The sequence below is a fragment of the Neovison vison genome, chromosome 7 (genome assembly GCF_020171115.1).
Source record: "Neovison vison isolate M4711 chromosome 7, ASM_NN_V1, whole genome shotgun sequence".
Lineage (NCBI taxonomy): Eukaryota > Metazoa > Chordata > Mammalia > Carnivora > Mustelidae > Neogale > Neogale vison.
The window spans coordinates 108,952,574-108,970,320 of NC_058097.1; the positions used below are offsets into that span (position 1 = coordinate 108,952,574).

The 17,747-nt window shown below is 42.4% G+C and overlaps 1 protein-coding gene and 1 non-coding gene across 3 annotated transcripts in view; both read left to right on the forward strand.

Moving 5' to 3' along the window:
* CBL (Cbl proto-oncogene) overlaps positions 1-17,747 on the forward strand; it is an 82,109-nt gene that overhangs the window by 50,436 nt on the left and 13,926 nt on the right. For both annotated transcript variants that reach the window (XM_044258029.1, XM_044258030.1), the window contains exons 4-12: positions 1,476-1,632; positions 2,792-2,913; positions 3,246-3,383; positions 5,178-5,265; positions 5,619-5,750; positions 5,949-6,152; positions 12,453-12,584; positions 12,716-13,093; positions 14,824-14,918. In XM_044258029.1, the coding sequence (XP_044113964.1) occupies positions 1,476-1,632; positions 2,792-2,913; positions 3,246-3,383; positions 5,178-5,265; positions 5,619-5,750; positions 5,949-6,152; positions 12,453-12,584; positions 12,716-13,093; positions 14,824-14,918 (1,446 nt within the window). The remainder of the gene's footprint in view (positions 1-1,475; positions 1,633-2,791; positions 2,914-3,245; positions 3,384-5,177; positions 5,266-5,618; positions 5,751-5,948; positions 6,153-12,452; positions 12,585-12,715; positions 13,094-14,823; positions 14,919-17,747) is intronic.
* Positions 14,202-14,331, forward strand: LOC122914880. Its single transcript, XR_006385944.1, has one exon. It is a non-coding gene; the product is annotated as a small nucleolar RNA SNORA19 (small nucleolar RNA).

Here is a 17,747-nt window from a genome sequence, read left to right on the forward strand (position 1 = left end):
TCTCTCCCCATCCAGTCCGCTGTTAATAGAGGTTTATGTTTCACATTCTTTGTGCTCACAAACTGTGCCACAGTGAACAAAATTATTTTTGCCTTCATATGCAAGAGCTTCTTCACAGTTACATGCCCAGTAGTGAAATAGCTGAATCAGGGAGTTTCACGTCCTCTGCTTTGCCAGATATTGCCTAATTGCTTTCCAAAGTGGTTATACCAGTTTATATCCCTGTAAGTAGTCTACATACACAAATTCCATAGCTTTACAGTCGGGCTAACATGGGTAGTGTGACTTGGGTATCATATTTTGCTTTCTATTCCTAATGACAAAGGAGATTGAGCATCTTTTCACAGTTATGACCAGTTGGGATTCTTACTCTGACTTGCCTGTTCCTGTTCCCAACTTGTCCATTTCTGTACTGAGTAACTTGTCTTTTTCCTATTGAAAGACACTGATTGTTTGTTACCTTACGTTACAAATATCTTCTCCTAGTCTGTGGCTAGTTTTCTACTTTGTCATATTGTCTTTTGTTGTATAGAAGTTTTAAATTATATAGACAGATTACTGTGTTACACTTATGCTTTTAAGTATTAATATAAATGTTCTTGTATAGCCTATGAAATTTTGGATCGAGGAACTAAAAAAAATTAGCAATACAGTTTTTTAGTTGTATATACAGATCCTAATATAAATTTCCCTTTAGATGCCTTCTTTTTAAGAATATGCTTAAATGTAAAATACAGAATAATCGGTGATTTAAAAACTTTGTTAAAGAGATTGGGAATAAATTCAACTTTGTTCCTTTTAACTTGATATCTCCATTAGAAGAGTTCAAAATGCCACTTTATCTCTTAATTTCTAGGCAGTGAGTACATAAACTTTTCAGAGTCAGTGAGCTTGTGTTTACATAAAGATCTTGAGAAATAGAAATCCCATAGAGTCTTGTGCTAGCCTTATCTGGGGTTTAATCACTCTTACGTTAATAATTTATTCCTCCTCCCTTTCAGAACTGTGTTCTTCCTGTGTCTTAAGCCTATTTCCTCTTGGCTAGGCCTTGAGATTATGAGTTCCTCAAAGAACTCAGGATGTTTTATATGCTTTTAAAAAGTTAGTTTAAATGTAAGCTTTTAAGTTAGTGAAGGCCTGGCCTCAGATGACATTTATATAAAAAGAGTAATATCTCTCTTTCCATGTTTCTCTAAAGAGAACAGATGTGTGAAGAAAGATGAGAAAGGGAATTAGTTTATGACATATTGCCAAAGAATAGTGGGAAAAGATTTCTCTATTACTAATTTCCTTATTAGAAAGTTAAGAAATATTTATTCCCTTTCTGTTCTCAATCCAAAATATAACTTAACTTCTTTAAGAGAATTGAAATTGATACTGTGACCTTAATGTGGCTTTCTTGGTTATTATGGCAGTGCACAGCATTGTCTGTTACCTCACACTGCCTTCCCTTTCACCCCTGCTTCCCCATCTAGGACAATAGTCCCTTGGAAGAGTTTCCGACAGGCCCTTCACGAAGTGCATCCCATCAGCTCCGGGCTCGAGGCCATGGCTCTGAAATCCACTATTGATCTGACCTGCAATGATTATATTTCAGTTTTTGAATTTGACATCTTCACACGACTCTTTCAGGTAGGATACTAAAATGTTGGCTAAACTAGTTGCTTCTTTCCTGAAAGGAGAGCTCTTTAAAAAAATAACATTTGGAAGTTTACATATTGTACAAAAGTATTTTTTTGGGGGGGATTTATTTATTTATTCAACAGACAGAGATTACAAGTAGGCAGAGAGAGGGGAGGAAGCAGGCTCCCCACTGAGCGGAGAGCCCGATGCGGGGCTCGATCCCAGGACCCTGGGATCATGACCCGAGCCGAAGGCAGAGGCTTTAACCCACTGAGCCACCCAGGTGCATTTTGTAAAAATACAAAAGTATTTTTAGTCAGTGTAAAGATTATAAGCAAAAAACCCTCACTACTCAGTTTTTATCTATTTATTGTTACACAGTAACTATATAATGTGCTTTCTTCTCCTCACATTTATAATCTCTCTTTTATTTATTTATTTTTTTATCTTTTTTTTTTTTTTCTTTTATTTGACAGACAGAGATCACAGGTAGGCAGAGAGGCAGGCAGAGAGAGAGGAGGAAGCAGGCTCCCCGCTGAGCAGAGAGCCGGATGTGGGGCTCGATCCCAGGACCCTGGGATCATGACCTGAGCCGAAGGCAAAGGCTTTAACCCACTGAGCCACCCAGGCGCCCCTATAATCTCTCTTTTAAATACTCTTTGCATCATTTAAATCATTGTAGAATGCCCAGAAAATGGGTGTAAGATGATCTATTTAATCAGTTTCCTGTTGTTGGACATTTATGTACATTTCCAGCCTTTTCTCCTATTGTATTGAAATTCTTGACTGTTATTATTAACATGCATTGATACTTCAGAAAGAGCTCATTTCTTTCTCTCTGTAAAGATAATATGTGTATGCCAACTGGTGTAAGCCTTTATTTGCAACTTTTCAGTTGTACATGTGGGCCCTGCTGTTGGTTAGAACTTCTGTAAAATGTCTTGAATTTCATTTTATAATGAAATTTCTTTCTACAAGCATATATTTGTTTCTTCTTAGCTTTTCTGAGTTCTTACGTCTCAAACATATTTCTCTCAAAGTAACCATATAATTGAAAATTTGAGACAATGAATGGAGAATTGAGGTGGTTTTCTTTCTGTTCTTCCTTGCTCTGAGGACGGTGGGATGTCCTGAGCTAAGTGGTCTGATTGAGCTCTTGTTCCCTTAGCCCTGGTCCTCTTTGCTCAGGAACTGGAACAGTCTTGCCGTAACTCATCCTGGTTACATGGCTTTCCTGACATACGATGAAGTGAAAGCTCGGCTCCAGAAGTTCATTCACAAACCGGGCAGGTCAGTGCTGGGAAGCAAAGGTGTTTATTCTCCTGAATTCTATGCTTTTGTGACCTCTGCCAGGATAGAGGAAATGTGATCTTGGGTTAGTTTCCCAGTGGCTCCGTTGCTGCACTGGGATTGATGTCTGTTTACCAGAAGAATTGACTTATTCAGATCTTAGGATTTGATAAATGCTTTCAAGCCACTTAAGAATTGAACTTATGTATTTTTTGCTTTTGGCCTGGAGTCACTGTAGAATCTATTATTGATGACCCGTTTGATTTTTGTCTCTGTCTTGCCTTCCACTCTAACAAAAGCATATAAAATGTTATGTTCATCTCTGTTCTCAGTTACATTTTCCGGCTGAGTTGCACTCGTCTGGGTCAGTGGGCTATTGGGTATGTCACTGCTGATGGGAACATTCTACAGACGATCCCTCACAATAAACCTCTCTTCCAAGCCCTGATTGACGGCTTCAGGGAAGGCTTGTGAGTATCTGCTGTTTCCCCTTGCTGGAATACAGGAATTTAGGGGTTATAAAACTTAATCATCAGTGACTTGATTCCAGGTGTCTTCAGGACTGAAGATTCAAGAAACCTATTAACAGGTTGTATTATTTTAAACTTCAGGTTCTGTAGGACTTTTGTTGTTATTTAAAAGGATTCTTTGAGTGAAATGATTTTTCTGTAGTGCTTTAGTTATTACCATGTGTAAACTGTATATTTTTCCTTTTCCAGATGTTAACTTATTTCCAAATCTGTATTTGAAAATATGCCAATTACCAGGAAATGTTACCAGTTATTTAACTAGCCCACATTAGAGTGCTTAGATGTTTTTAATAAGAGCAGGCTCAGTGGCCTTCATCTGCTCTAAGCATTTTGGTTTGGCAGTATTTCTTCAGTCTTTGGGCTTTTGTAATCTCTGCTAATATTGATAAGTAAGTTCTTACTTATTCCAGAATGCTATTCCTCTGGGAACGCAAACTGATTATCGCTTGGTAGGCACTAAAAATACTAGCAGTTGACCAGCTGTCAGAAAGCTACTTGTGTTTTAAAGCAACGAGGAGAGTCCATTTTCTGCGGCAGCGTTGGGGCTGAAGGGAGTGCTTCCCCATGTATCAGAGCAGGCCGGCACTCTGGGCTTCCTGGTAGCTGGTCTCAGGGGCTTGCTTTGCTTCTTGTTACATTTCTTTTGAATTGTTGTCTTTCCATGTTAAATAGCTGGTAAACAAGGGCATTTTAGGCCTTTGGCCAAAAACAGATGGTGCTTAAATTAAGAATTTGGGGACACCGACGTAACTCAGTGGTTAAGTGTCCAACTCTTGATCTTAGCTCAGGTCTTGATCTCAGGGTCGTGAGATCGAGCCCTGTGTCAGGCTGCACGCTGGGTGTGGAGCCTACTTAAAATAAAATTAAAAATAAATTTAATAATTTTTATTTTATGGCTACCCATAGATTAAAATAGGGGTTGGGCCAACTATGGCCCATCAGCTAGCTGTTGCAGTATGGCCTGGAACTAAGATGGGTTTTCCTTTTTAAAGGGTTACTATAAACAATAACAACCAAAGAATATAGGGGACATACTTCTATGGATTGCAAAGTCTAAAATATTTATTGTGTGGCCCTTTACAGAAAAAGTTTGTCAGCCACTTAGTTTAAAGATAAAGCCTGTGGCCTTGTGGCCTAGAGAAGGAGTATCGTTGTTTGGAGAATATCTTCTTGAAACTGTTCTGTGTTACTTATTTTTTGAAGTATTTATCTTTGATAAATACAAAGATTTACCTTTGTACCTTATGCAAAGTAGCCTATTTATGTATTTGAGAGAGTGTGCATGAGCCGTGGGAGGGGCTAAGGGAGAAAGAGCATCTTAAGCGGACTTCTGTGCTGAGTGCGAAATTGATGGTGCGGGGCTCAGTCTCCCCACGCTGAAGTCATGATGTGAGCTGGAATCAGCGGTTGGACGTTTAACTGACGGAGCCACCCAGATGCCCCCACAGTTGTCCTTTTAAAGATTTTTTTTTTTTTAATTTTTTGACAGAGATCAACAGGTAGGCAGAGAGGCAGGCAGAGAGAGAGAGGAAGCAGGCTCCCCGCTGAGCAGAGGTCCTGATGCGGGGCTCTATCCCAGTATCCGGGATCATGACCAACCCACTGAGCCACCCAGGCACCCCAACACAGTTGCCCTTTTAGATGAGAGAATGCCCAGCTACTATTTTGTCTGCATTAGCCAACAGTTACAAATTGTCTTTAGTAAAACCCCAAGGCCGGTTACTCTTTTTACAGCTATCTGTTTCCAGATGGACGGAATCAGAATCCCGACCTGACAGGCTTATGTGAACCAACTCCCCAAGACCACATCAAAGTGACCCAGGTGAATTTTGTTTTCCCTCCTCACCGTGTCTCTGGAGGCGAGCTTTTGTCCTCGACATAACTCATGGTAGAGCAGTATGGAGTGATTGGAACACTTAGGTTTTAAACCATCGACTAGCCTAGTGGATTTGTGTGTGTGTAGTTTTTCTAAAGAACTTGAAATAGGACAAGACCGTGTGCTTTCTGTCTCAGTGAGAGAATGGTGACCACTGTTGGGGCACTTCCATATAAGCCAAATTTGTGGAGGGAGCAACAGTCTAGTTTTCCCAGTGTCAGTTGAAGGTTGCAGTCATTCATTCGTTCGACAGATACCGCACTCAGCTGAGTAGTCTCTTCAATTTTTCTTTATTAAAGGAACAATATGAATTATACTGTGAGATGGGCTCCACCTTCCAGCTGTGTAAAATATGCGCTGAAAACGACAAGGATGTGAAAATTGAGCCCTGTGGACACCTCATGTGCACGTCCTGTCTCACATCCTGGCAGGTATGGCTCCAGACCGTGTGCTCTGCTGTGTAGTCCTCGGAGGAACTGGGCATTTTGTATCCTCTATGGAGAGAAAGGATGGTCTGGTTTGTGGGGGAGGTTTTAAGCTTCTGGTTTCTTTTTTCATCTTTAGGAAATGTAGTTCCATATTGTCCATACTTATAGATGAGCCTTTGACCGTCTCCGTTTGCTCTGCAGGAATCCGAAGGCCAGGGCTGTCCTTTCTGCCGATGTGAGATTAAAGGTACTGAGCCCATTGTGGTCGATCCATTTGACCCTCGAGGAAGTGGCAGCCTACTGAGGCAAGGAGCCGAGGGAGCTCCCTCCCCAAATTATGAGGATGACGATGATGAACGAGCTGATGATTCTCTCTTTATGATGAAGGAACTGGCTGGTGCGAAGGTGAGACTTCAGGTTCAGAGACTGGCAGACTCCACTGTGAGTTGTGTTCTAAAGGAATAGAGAGCATTTGATGACATCCAGACCGCAGGAAGCAATAGTAGCTGACTATTTACTGAGCATTTACTATGTGAGAGATGCCATGCTGAGTACTTCCCTTTTTCTAACTCCTGTAATCCTGTCCTCGTATATACTCAAATAACCCAGGAGTAGGTACTCTTATTTTCATTTAGCAGATGAAGAAACCAGGGTACAGCAAGGTTAAGGAACTGGCCGAAAATTACATAGCTGTGGCCAGACGTTCTGGCATCAAGGCCCATGCTCTGTGTCCTAGAACTGGGCTTTCCTCAGCTTGGAGAGAATGAGAGGCGATAGGACAGTGAGGCCCTATTGCGCCTCTCTGAGTGGGGTCTGGTGTTCTGGTGTTCTTTCCTACTGGGGTCTTGGCACTGGAAAGTTAGATTGCAGAGGGGAGAGGCACTGTTAGTAACCAAGGACATGGCGACCAAAGTGACTGGAGGGTGGCAGAGGAGGTATCAGGTAGAAGCTAAGCAAACTGGAAAGGCCCTAGTAAAGAGAAGAAACATACAGACTAAGAAAGATGGGATCAAATTTTGTAACATCGGTGGGTAGGGTAAAACAGGGATCTGCTGACTAATTATAAGGAAGGGAGTCCTTTGAAGATGGTAAGCAATACAGGGCAAACAGAAGATTCTAATGTGCTTTCGATTCTCTAGTGGAGGATTTTTATATAAATTTATGGGCAGCCTTCTTTTATAATAGTACCTTACTGCCTGACACGTGGTAGATGGAAAGAATGGATTTGGGGAGGCCCCTGGGTGGCTCAGTTGGTTGAGAGTCTGACTTGATTTCAGCTCAGGTCATGATCTTGGGGTTCTTGGCTCAAGCCCAGCTTTAGGCTCCATGCTCAGCGGGGAGTCTGTTTGGTATTCTTGCTTGCTCTCTCCCTTGGCCCTACCACCCCTGCCTCCAGGAAAAGGAATAGATTTGATCTCTTAAATGTTTGGATCCAGTGTGTCTCCTCCTCTCTGTCCTCAGTGCCACTGCCTTATTTCAGGCCATCATCATCTTCTCTTTGACCCGCTGCCAGCACTGGAGAGCTCAGCACAAACCTGACCATCCCATTCCTTTGCCTCATACTCTGATGACTTCTCGTTACTTAATGGGTTAAGCAATTCTCCTTTCCTCCGGCACTTTGCCCTTAAAATCCTTTTTGCTTTATGTTTTGTGGTCCAGCAAGGCCAAACCACTAAAATCTCTTTGTGCTTTTGTCTTGGTAGTTTCTTTTTTCTTTTTTTAAAGAATTTTAAAATTTCTTTTAGAGAGGGAGCTTGTGAGCAAGGGAAGGAGCAGAGGGGGAGGGACAAGCAGACTCCCTGCTGAGGGGGCTCATTCCCAGCATCCTGAGATCACGACCTGAGCCGAAGCTGAGGGCAACTGAACCACTCAGGTGCCCCTGTCTTGGTTGTTCTTCGTAAGTTAGTTGAATTTTCATTTCCTAGGACACCTTTCCAGACTGTTCCTGCTTCCCCCACCCCCCAGTTCCCATGTGTTTATATACACATCATTTCTAGGTCTACCCAGGTATCTCTGAGACACTGAGTATGTGTGCCATAGAACTTAATACCTCGTAATAGTTTATTAAATGTATTTCCTGGTATATTATAAATTATAGAAGGCAAGAGCCTTGTCTCATTTGTAATTTACTATTCAAAATTGAGCACATCGCAATTACTTTGAATGTTTGGAAATTGAAACAACTTTAGTATAGGAATTAATAAATCTATGCTTTATCAATTGCAGGTAGTTGAGGAAGACTGGAATGAGCAGTACATTTTTGGTTTTTTGAAGTGGACAGATTTTTTAGTTTTGGCCCCTTATAACAGGTTCTTTGGGTCCATTTTAAGAGACTAGTTTGAGGGACACCTGGGTGACTCAGTTGGTTAAGCGTCTGCCTCTGGCTCAGGTCGTGATCCTGGGGTTCTGGAATCAAGTCTCACGTCGGGCTCCCTGCCCAACGGGGAGTCTGCTTCTGCCTTTCCCTTCACCTCTCTCTCAAATAAATAAAAAATTTAAAAAGAGATTATTTTCCTCTCTAAAACATAAACTTGATCTCTAAACATAAAGTTTTATATGTTCTTACATAGATTTCTTCTGTTCATTGATGAAAATTTATTGGTAACTCCTGGAGTATTAGGGAAGCTGAATACTAAGATAAGTGATTTTTCCTGGCTTTATTTATTTGAAATTAAAATTACCCTTTTTTCTTCATGAAATTCTATAGATGAGCATGCCTGGGTGGCTCAGTGGGTTAAGCCTCTGCCTTCGGCTCAGGTCATGATCTCAGGGTGTTGGGATCGAGCCCCACATCAGGCTCTCTGCTTAGTGGGGAGCCTGCTTCCCCCTTTCTCTCTATCTACTTGTGATTGCTCTCTCTGTCTCTGTCAAATAAATAAATAAATAAATAAATAAATAAAATCTTAAAAAAATTCTATAGATGAATAATACTTACTGTGGAGAAACAGGCATCGCATTCAGTGTTGATGTGTGTACAGATTAGCCCATCTTTTGGAAGGACAGTTTGACATCTATCAAAATGCATTAATGGTCCCAGTTTGAACTAGCAATTCCAATTCTAGGGATTAATCCTAAAGAAATCCTCAGATAAGCACCCAAAGATACAGATCCAGTTCTTTTTTTTTTTTTTTTTTTTTTTTAAGATTTTATTTATTTGACACAAAGAGAGAGAGATCACGAGTAGGCAGAGAGCCAGGCAGAGAGAAAGGAGGAAGCAGGCTCCCTGCTGAGCAGAGAGCCTGATGTGGGGCTCAATCCCAGCACGCTGAGACCATGACCTGAGCTGAAGGCAGAGGCTTAACCTACTGAGTCACCAAGGCGCCCCCAGATCCAGTTCTTATAGCCTTATTTGCAGTAATGAAAAATTTGAATTAACTCACATGTCCAGCAGTAAGAAATTATGATACATCCATGTGTTTGTATTCTGTTGCTGCCATAACAAATTACTACAAATTTAGCAGCTTAAAGCAACACAAATTTATTCTGTTACAGAGTTGAAGGTCAGAAGCCCAATATGTGTGCACTCCAGTTAGATCAGGGTAGATTCAGGTCTGTGGTTCTTCCTGTAGGCCCTGTGGGAAGACCCAGTTCCTTTTCTATTTGGATTTGGCAGAGTTTAGTTACTTGCCAGCTGTAGGATTGAGATCCCCATGGCCTTGCTGGCTGTCTGCTCATGGTATCCCAGCTTCTAATGCTCAGACACACTCTTTGGCTCCTGGATTTCTTTCCTCCTCCTCCTGCCTTCTCTCTGAGGTTCTCTGCTTTGAAGGACTCATGTGGGATGTAAGGGTGGTATGGCTGCAACATCTGTCACCCCACTGATCACCAGGGTTGATTCGGCCGATCTGGCTGGCGAGGCGGGTGTCCCCTTCCTCCCTCACAGCTCCATGTGCGTCCCTCCCAAAGCTGCATGCTTGGTCGAAGAGGACAACCTTCCCCAATCGAGGAGAGAACTGGTCTTCGGTTGGGGTGTATGAGTAGCTGCCCTCTGCTGCTAGAACCTTCAGACAGGCTCTCAAGGACTCATGTGATTAAATTGGGCCTATCCAGATAGTCCAGGGTAATTCCCCCATCTCAAGAGCCATACCTTCAGTCACATTAGCGAAGTCTCTTTTACCAAGTAAAAGGACATGTTCAGTTTCTGGGTTTCAGGGTGTGAATAAACATCTTGGGGCTGGGGGATGGGGAATCCTCATTCTGCCTGCTACAGTCCCCATAACGGAATGCTCTGCAGAAGGAGTTCAGTGTACGTATACTTAAGTCGAAAATTGCCCAATACTAAGTTTAAAAAATAATTGTGTTTAACATGCATAGGGGAATAATTGACTACCCACTGAATTGCTGTAATGTTTGAGGGCACAAGTTTCGAGGACTTGGCCTTAATGGGATATTTGAGGGGTTTACAATAAACATAGTATTTTTGCAAAGTGTCCATTATGCTGGGTAAGAGGCTCTTTATTGGGTGCTGTAAGTATTGAGTGAGATAAGAAACCTGAAACAAAGGCCTGCGAGGAGCTAGTGGTTGTATTTGAGAAGAGAGCATGCGTGCGGGTGGAACAGCTTACCACACGCAGACCACGTGCGCTGTTGTAGATGTTGGGTCCACACTCTAAGTGCTGTAGGGCTGTAAAGAAAAGAAAAGGAACCCTTTTCCCATAGCTGATCTGTATGAATGATTTTAAATTTACTCATTTAAATAAAAGTTATAAACGTACACTGGAGAAGTTCAAATACAGAAAAAAATAGCTTCATGCATGATGTTGTCGCTTGGCCATTCCGTAATTTATTTAGTTTCTTAATGGACATTCACATTATTTCCAGACTTACACAGACTGATACTCTTTTCAGGTCTGTAGTTTAAATTCCTGGCAGTGGAACTGCTGGATGAAAGTGAATGTACATTTAAACTCTTTGATGGAGGAAAGGATATAATTAGGGGAGGGGTGATGGGAATTGCGCAAAGTCAGTGCTCTTGGATTTCTTAGTTGTTCAGTAGGTGCTACGTGGGTGTCTATTATTCTTTGTATGAATTTGTTATAAAATATTTAACTTTTTTTGAGTAGATAACTAAAATTTATCCCCACTTTTTTTTTTTTTTTAAAGATTTTATTATTTATTTGACAGAGATCACAAGCAGGCAGAGAGAGGTGGAAGCAGTCTCCCCACCGAGCAGAGCGCCTGATGCAGGGCTCTATCCCAGGACTCTGGGATCATGACCTGAGCTGAAGGCAGAGGCTTTAACCCACTGAGCCACCCAGGCACCCTATTCCCATGTTTTTGTCCTAAAATCACTCCTGAAGGTGTATGAGACTAGCGGGGTGCCTGCTTCAGCTGGTAATGGCAAGCAAAGGGATTTGGTGAGATAAGAAACCAGAATTTGGGAGAATTGCGAGAAGGTGGTTTTAATAAATCAGATCTGAGGCTGGTAAGCAGAATGAAGAGGCAGATCAAGATATGAGACTCTTTTGGGGCGCCTGGGTGGCTCAGTTGTTAAGCATTTGTCTTCAGCTTAGGTCGCGATCCCAGGGTCCTGGGATCAAGCCCGGCATTGGGCTCCCTGCTGGGGGAAGGCCTGCTTCTCCCTCTGCCACTCCCCCTGCTTGTGTTCCTTTTTCGCTGTGTCTCTCTCTGTCAAATAAAATCTTTAAAAAAAGATATGAGGCTCTTTCATGGAAGAATCAGCAAGATACAGTGACAAGCTAGAAATGGATGAAGTGACAATTATCCTAATAACTTTCTCACTTAAGCCTTGAGGTGTCTCACTGTTCATGCTGCATCGCTCGTGCACCAGGGACATGCAGCCCTTTCCTTAAGCATGAGTAAAAGCAGGTAGCTAATGGTGAGGGCTTTCTTTGTCTTCATTTACCACCCAGCACTAATGATAGGCCGAAGTAGGTGAATGGGTATCTTTCTGTCATCTTATGTAAGTGCTTGTAATACATATTTGCCTATATTCCATCTGTATTGCTCCCTGGGAGAGAATGCAAATGCCAAGTAGCATTTTGTATGAATTATGCAGATCTCTTGATAGCTTGCCTGGACAAGCTTACCAGCCATTCATCACCCTGCTGCAGGCTCGGAAATGGGAGAGGTTATACATGTATTGCTTCGTCTAATTTGGCACCTCATTTTTTTAAGAACACAAATGGATGGGAAATATTAATTCCTTTAAATTACTGACTTGAAATAACATTTCTTCAGAAGGACTTGAGATGCTTTTTACTCATTCTGTTGATTCTTTCCCTCTAAATGTCTTTATTTTTTTCTTTATTCTATCCTAACAAGCCAGAGAATTTCTCATCTTTGATCTCTCATTGTTCTGTGCCTTAAATGTTATTTCCCTACATGATTTGTTGAGAGGTTAATGTCTGCTCCTTCCTTTTTATATGGGTTCCTCTTTTTGACCTTGAGAAGATTTTTTTCTTTCTCTGAAGAGGAGGTGGTGGAAATTGTAATATTTGTTTTCAGTTGTGAGCTAGGAAGCTTCTTGTAGCAGAGCCGTTTCTCCATACTTGCCTGTGGCTTGGATCTGCATGGTAGTTCTGTGATTGAGAGCGCCCTCTTACGGTGACGTAGAAATAACTCAGGAAGCCTGACCCATTGGTAACCGTGTTCAGAGTACTTGCTGTCTACCCGTTAGAAGGAATTGAAAGATGCCACTCCCTCATACAAGAATAACCTTTTGGGAAATTTTATGTGTGTCAGGTGGAACGGCCTCCTTCTCCGTTTTCGATGGCCCCACAAGCTTCCCTTCCCCCAGTGCCACCTCGACTTGACCTTCTGCAACAGCGGGTGTCTCTTCCTGCCAGTGCTTCTGGTCTTGGAACTGCTTCTAAGGTAAGACATTACCCATTTCTACAGTCTTCTGATTCTTTGTTGTGGATTATAGCGTTGTGGATTACAGTGGGGTTTTTTGGTTTTTTAGATAAGTAGGTTTTGATTGATTTACTTTTCCTCATGCTTCACAGGTAGCTTCTGGCTCCCTTCATAAGGACAAACCATTACCAATACCTCCCACACTTCGAGATCTTCCACCACCACCCCCTCCAGACCGGCCATATTCTGTTGGAGCAGAATCCCGGCCACAGAGACGTCCCTTGCCTTGTACACCGGGCGACTCTTCATCCAGAGACAAACTGCCCCCTGTTCCCTGTGGCCGCCTTGGGGAATCATGGCTGCCTCGGCCAATCCCCAAAGTACCAGTGGTTGCCCCCAACTCTAGTGACCCCTGGACAGGCAGAGAATTAACCAACAGGCACTCACTCCCATTTTCCTTGCCCTCACAAATGGAACCCAGAGCGGATGTGTCCAGGCTTGGAGGCACATTCAGTGTGGATACCTCCATGGTGAGTCCTGTCTCTGACATTTTTTTGCCTATTAACAAATACTTTTGCATGACGTTGAATGGGTCAGAGTTTTGTGATAGGTTTTGTGCAGGATTCCGAGACAGTGAAACATCCCTGTCCTCAGGCGTGTGTATATATACTCTCAAGAAGTATACTACTAGAGTAGAACAGATAAAGCATGTTTGCCAATAATGCGATAGGTTCGCGTGTGTACCTGCGTGTATGTGTGTGTATGTGTATATATGTATGTATGGCTGGATTCATATAGTGTGAGTATTATAAATAGAAAGCATTGAAGTTGTAGAGAAAGAAGAGATTATTTCCAAATAGAGCAATCATGAGGGCTTTATGGAACAAATGACATTTGAATTCAAAGTGTTCTTTCCAAAGTGAATAGTGTGAAGGTCACGAGTACAATGACACAGATGCTTGAGGTATATTGTGGAACTAGAAGTAGTTTAATTTGAGTGGAGCAGAAGTTTTGAATGTCAGAGGAGGGACAAGGTCTAGAAAGGGGCATTAGTACTAGATTGGAGGACTTCGAAAATCCCATCAAGGCCAAAAGAGTTTGAATTTATTTGGTAGGAGATGAGCATTTGAAGGTTTTAAATTAGGGGAATGACATGAGCAAAATGATGGTTTACGGAGATAAATCCAGTAGTAGTATGCAAAAATGGATTGCTAAGAGAGTAGATTGAGAGAAGGTTAGTGGTTCATTATATAAGCATGAGATAAGGGTTCCAGACCTGGGGGTGGGGAGGCTTATTTGTTCTTTTGTTGGTTCATTTGTGTGTGCGCTCCACAAAAAAACCTGCCCTCACAAAGTTTACATTCTAATGGAGTAAAGACAAACGTGGTAAGTTAATAAAACAAAGGACATTGGATGCTAATGAGAGCTATGGAGAAAAAGAGCAGGAAAAAAAGGGGTATTGAGACAGTTGATGTTGGGGTGGGGGGTACATGGAGGGATGGGGTACAATTCTGAGCAAAGATCTGGAGTGCTGTTGAGAGTGAGCTGTGCTGATTCTGAGGGAGACCCTTCGAGGATGAGGGGGAGGCCGGTGAGTTTGGGAGAGTATGGTGCGAAGTAAGCAAGAGGGAGAATGCGCTGCACATTTCATTGACCTGCTTTCCCTCGTGTATGTGAGCAGTGTTATTTCTTATGTGCTACACAGATAGTTGAAGGTCAATTAGCAGTATAACTATGTAGTCATGCTGCCAGTCCCCTTCAGACAAATAAAAAAAGGGGGAGAAAAACCTGTGAGCAGTGAAGCTTGGAACATGGCGGAGCCCTCATGTGAACTGGGTGCTGCTGCTTGGTGGCGAGAGAAGGGGGATGGTCACTTGCAAGTGGCATTGAGTGACAGGCCATCTAATTCGTGAGAGTGAATTAGGTCCGGCTTTCTGGTGACTGTAGAAAGAGGTGTAGGTTTTTAAAGCTAGAAAGGGTATTTGTATTGACAGCCCATTTCCTTAAATCTTCTAGAGTCAAAACAAAATCCCCCATTTCCTTGGCTCTTTTTAGATCTCTGTCTTCCTCGCCCTGACATTTAAACTTTGTTCAGAGCCTGAAAGCAGCTCAGCTTTGGGGTCATATGTAGTAACGTGTGAGCGGCATAGAGAGCGGGGTTTGGGTCCGTGTTACTGTTCTTACTATTCTGACGGGGTCGGAGAAGGAAGAGGAGACACTGAGTCGTGTTAAGAAGGTTCTTTCTCACTTTTCTTTCCAGAATGTGAATAACAACCCATTAGCAGGTTCAGAGTGCGAGCACCCCAAAATCAAACCTTCTGCATCAGCCAATGCCATTTACTCTCTGGCCGCCCGGTAAGTACAAGGCCGCAGGCCGCATAGTGGATGTGCTCCCGCTGACCAACAGCCTCCGCACAGAGGGAAGGGAGCCCAGGGCGGCCTGAGGAAGAAAGTATAAGCTGATCTGTGTTTGTATCAGCTCAAAACTAGATCCTCAGTTTTGGTCTCCTCTTTTCTCTATGTCCATGTACATCAATCAGCCTTGCTGGGCTTAGTGATTTTATTAATCTTCTCAAAGAAGCAGTTTTGGTTTTGTTGACTTCTGTAAAAAGAAAAAAATCTTAATCATTCTTATAATTTTTAAGTTTGATTCTTAATTCTCAGTATGTATGGTAAAGTACACACCAAATACACCATCTTGGGGCACCCGGGTGGCTCAGTCGGTTAAGCGTCTTGACTCTTAGTTTCAGCTCAGGCCGTGATCTCAGGGCTGTGGGATTGAGCTCTGCGCTGAGCTCCGCGTAGGGCACGGAGTCTGCTTGGGATTCTCTCTCTTCCCTCTGCCCCTCCCCCTCTCCCTTTCTCCCTCTCTAAAAATGTATGCATATACCATCGTACTTAGAAGTGTACAGGTCAGTGGTATTAAGTGCATTCACATTATGCAACCATCACCATCATCCATGCTCATAACTCTTCATCGTGTAAAACTGAAATCCTGCGCACACTGAGCAGTTGCTCCCTGTCCTTCCCTGCCCTGGCAGCCACCGTTACGCCTTGTCTTCAGGATTTTGACTACTTTACATACCACCTGTAAGTGCAACCATACAGTATTTGTGTTTTTGTGACTGGTTTAATCTACTTATTGTAACGTTCTCGTCCATGTTGTAGAATATGGCAGACTTTCCTTACTCTATAAGGCAGAGTAGTATTCCAGTGTATGTATATACAGTTGTGCCCCACCCCCTTTATCTGCATGGGATACCTTTCAAGGCCCCCTGAATGCCTGAAACCAAGGATAGTACTGAACTCTATATGTACACTGTTTTTTTTTTCTAACATACATACATACATACATACATATATACGTACATACATGGTGAAGTTTAATATATAAATTAGGCACGGTAAGAGATTAGCAACAACAATAATAGAACAGTTGGAACAGAGCTATAGAAGTTGTATGAATGTGGTCTTTCTCAGAATACCGTACTGTACTCCCCTTTCTCGTGGTCACGTGAGGTAAAGTGCGTCTGATAAGAAGTGAGGGGGGTGATGTAGGCATTTGGATGTAGTGTTAGGCTACTGTTGACCTTCTGATAATACATCAGAAGGAGGATCATCTGCTTCTACACCATAGCTGACTATGGGTAAGTAAAACCACAGAAGATAAAATTGCAGATAAAGGGTGACTCCCATACCATATTCTGCTTATCCGCTCATCGGTGGGTGGACACTGGGATGGCTTTCACGTTTCAGCTGTCGCAGTGATGCTGCTGTGAATGTGGGTGAACAGATACTGGTCAGGGCCCTACTTTCAGTTCTTTTGAATATATACGCAGTAGTAGTATTCCTGGAGCCTATGGTAATTCTATTTTTAATTTTTTGAGACACCGCCATACTGTTTCCTGTGCCCTTTTTGTGGCATCTTTAGGCTTTTCTGTATATGAGATCATATCATCTGCAAACAGGGAGATAATTTTTCTTCTTTTCCGATATGATTGCCTTTTATTTTTCTTGCCTTGTTGATCTGGTTAGAAATTCTAGTACTGAGACATCTGGGTGGCTCGGTTGGTTAAGCGTCTGCCTTCGGCTCCAGTCACCCTGGGGTCCTGGGATTGAGTCCTGCACTGGGCTCCCTGCTCAGCGGGGAGCCTGCTTATCCCTCCCCCTGCTTATGCTTCCTCTCTATCTGACAAATAAAATAAATAAAATCTTAAAAAAAAAAAAAGAGGAAAAAAAAATTCCAGTAAAAATTCCAGTACTCTTGAGTACTCAGGAATGGTGAAAGTGGACATGCTTGCCTTGTTCCTGATCCTTCAGGAAAAGCTTTCAGTCTTTCACTATTGCATATCATCCTTGCTGTGGGTGTTTCATATATGGCTTTCGTTATTTTTAGGTACTTTTATTCCTATTTTAGTTGAGTGTTCTTGTCTAAAAGGGTGTTAAATATTGTCAAATGCTTTTCTGCACCGAGATGATTGTGTGGGGTTTTTTCCCCTTTTGTTGACCTGCTGTATTTATATTAATCCACTTGCATTTGTTGAGCCATCCTTGCATTCCAGGTGTGAATCCCACTGATGTATAATGGTGCATAATCCTTAAGTGCTGCTGAATTCTTTTTGCTGGTATTTTGTTGTGGACTTTTGCATCAGTGTTCATAAGGGACATTGGTGTGTTTTCCTGTCGTGTCCTTGTCTGGCTTTGTGTCATGATTGTGCCATCCTTGCAGAATGAGTTAGAAAGTGTTCCTTCTTCAGGTCTTTGGAGCATTTGAAAAGAACTGGTGGCGTGCCTGCGTGGTCCGTTGAGTTAGGCATCAGCCTTCAGCTCAGGTCATGATCCCCCTGCTCAGCGGGAGCCTTCTCCCTCTGCCTCCACTCGTGTGATGCTCTCTCTCTCTCCCTCTCTCTCTCGTTCTGTCTCTCCCAAGTAAATAAAGTCTTTCCAAAAAAAGAATTGGTAATCGTTTTGTATTAAACACTTGGTCGCATTCACTAGAAAGGCTATCAGGTACGCAGCTTATTGTTGTTGGCAGGTTTTTGACTACTGAGTTCGTCTCCTGTAAGTCTCTTCAGATTCTCAATTTTTTGTGATTTAGTCTTCGGAAGTATTGTGTTTCTAGGAATTTGTCCATTTAAGTTACACATTGTTTTGGCATATAACTATTCATAGTACTTTCTTAAA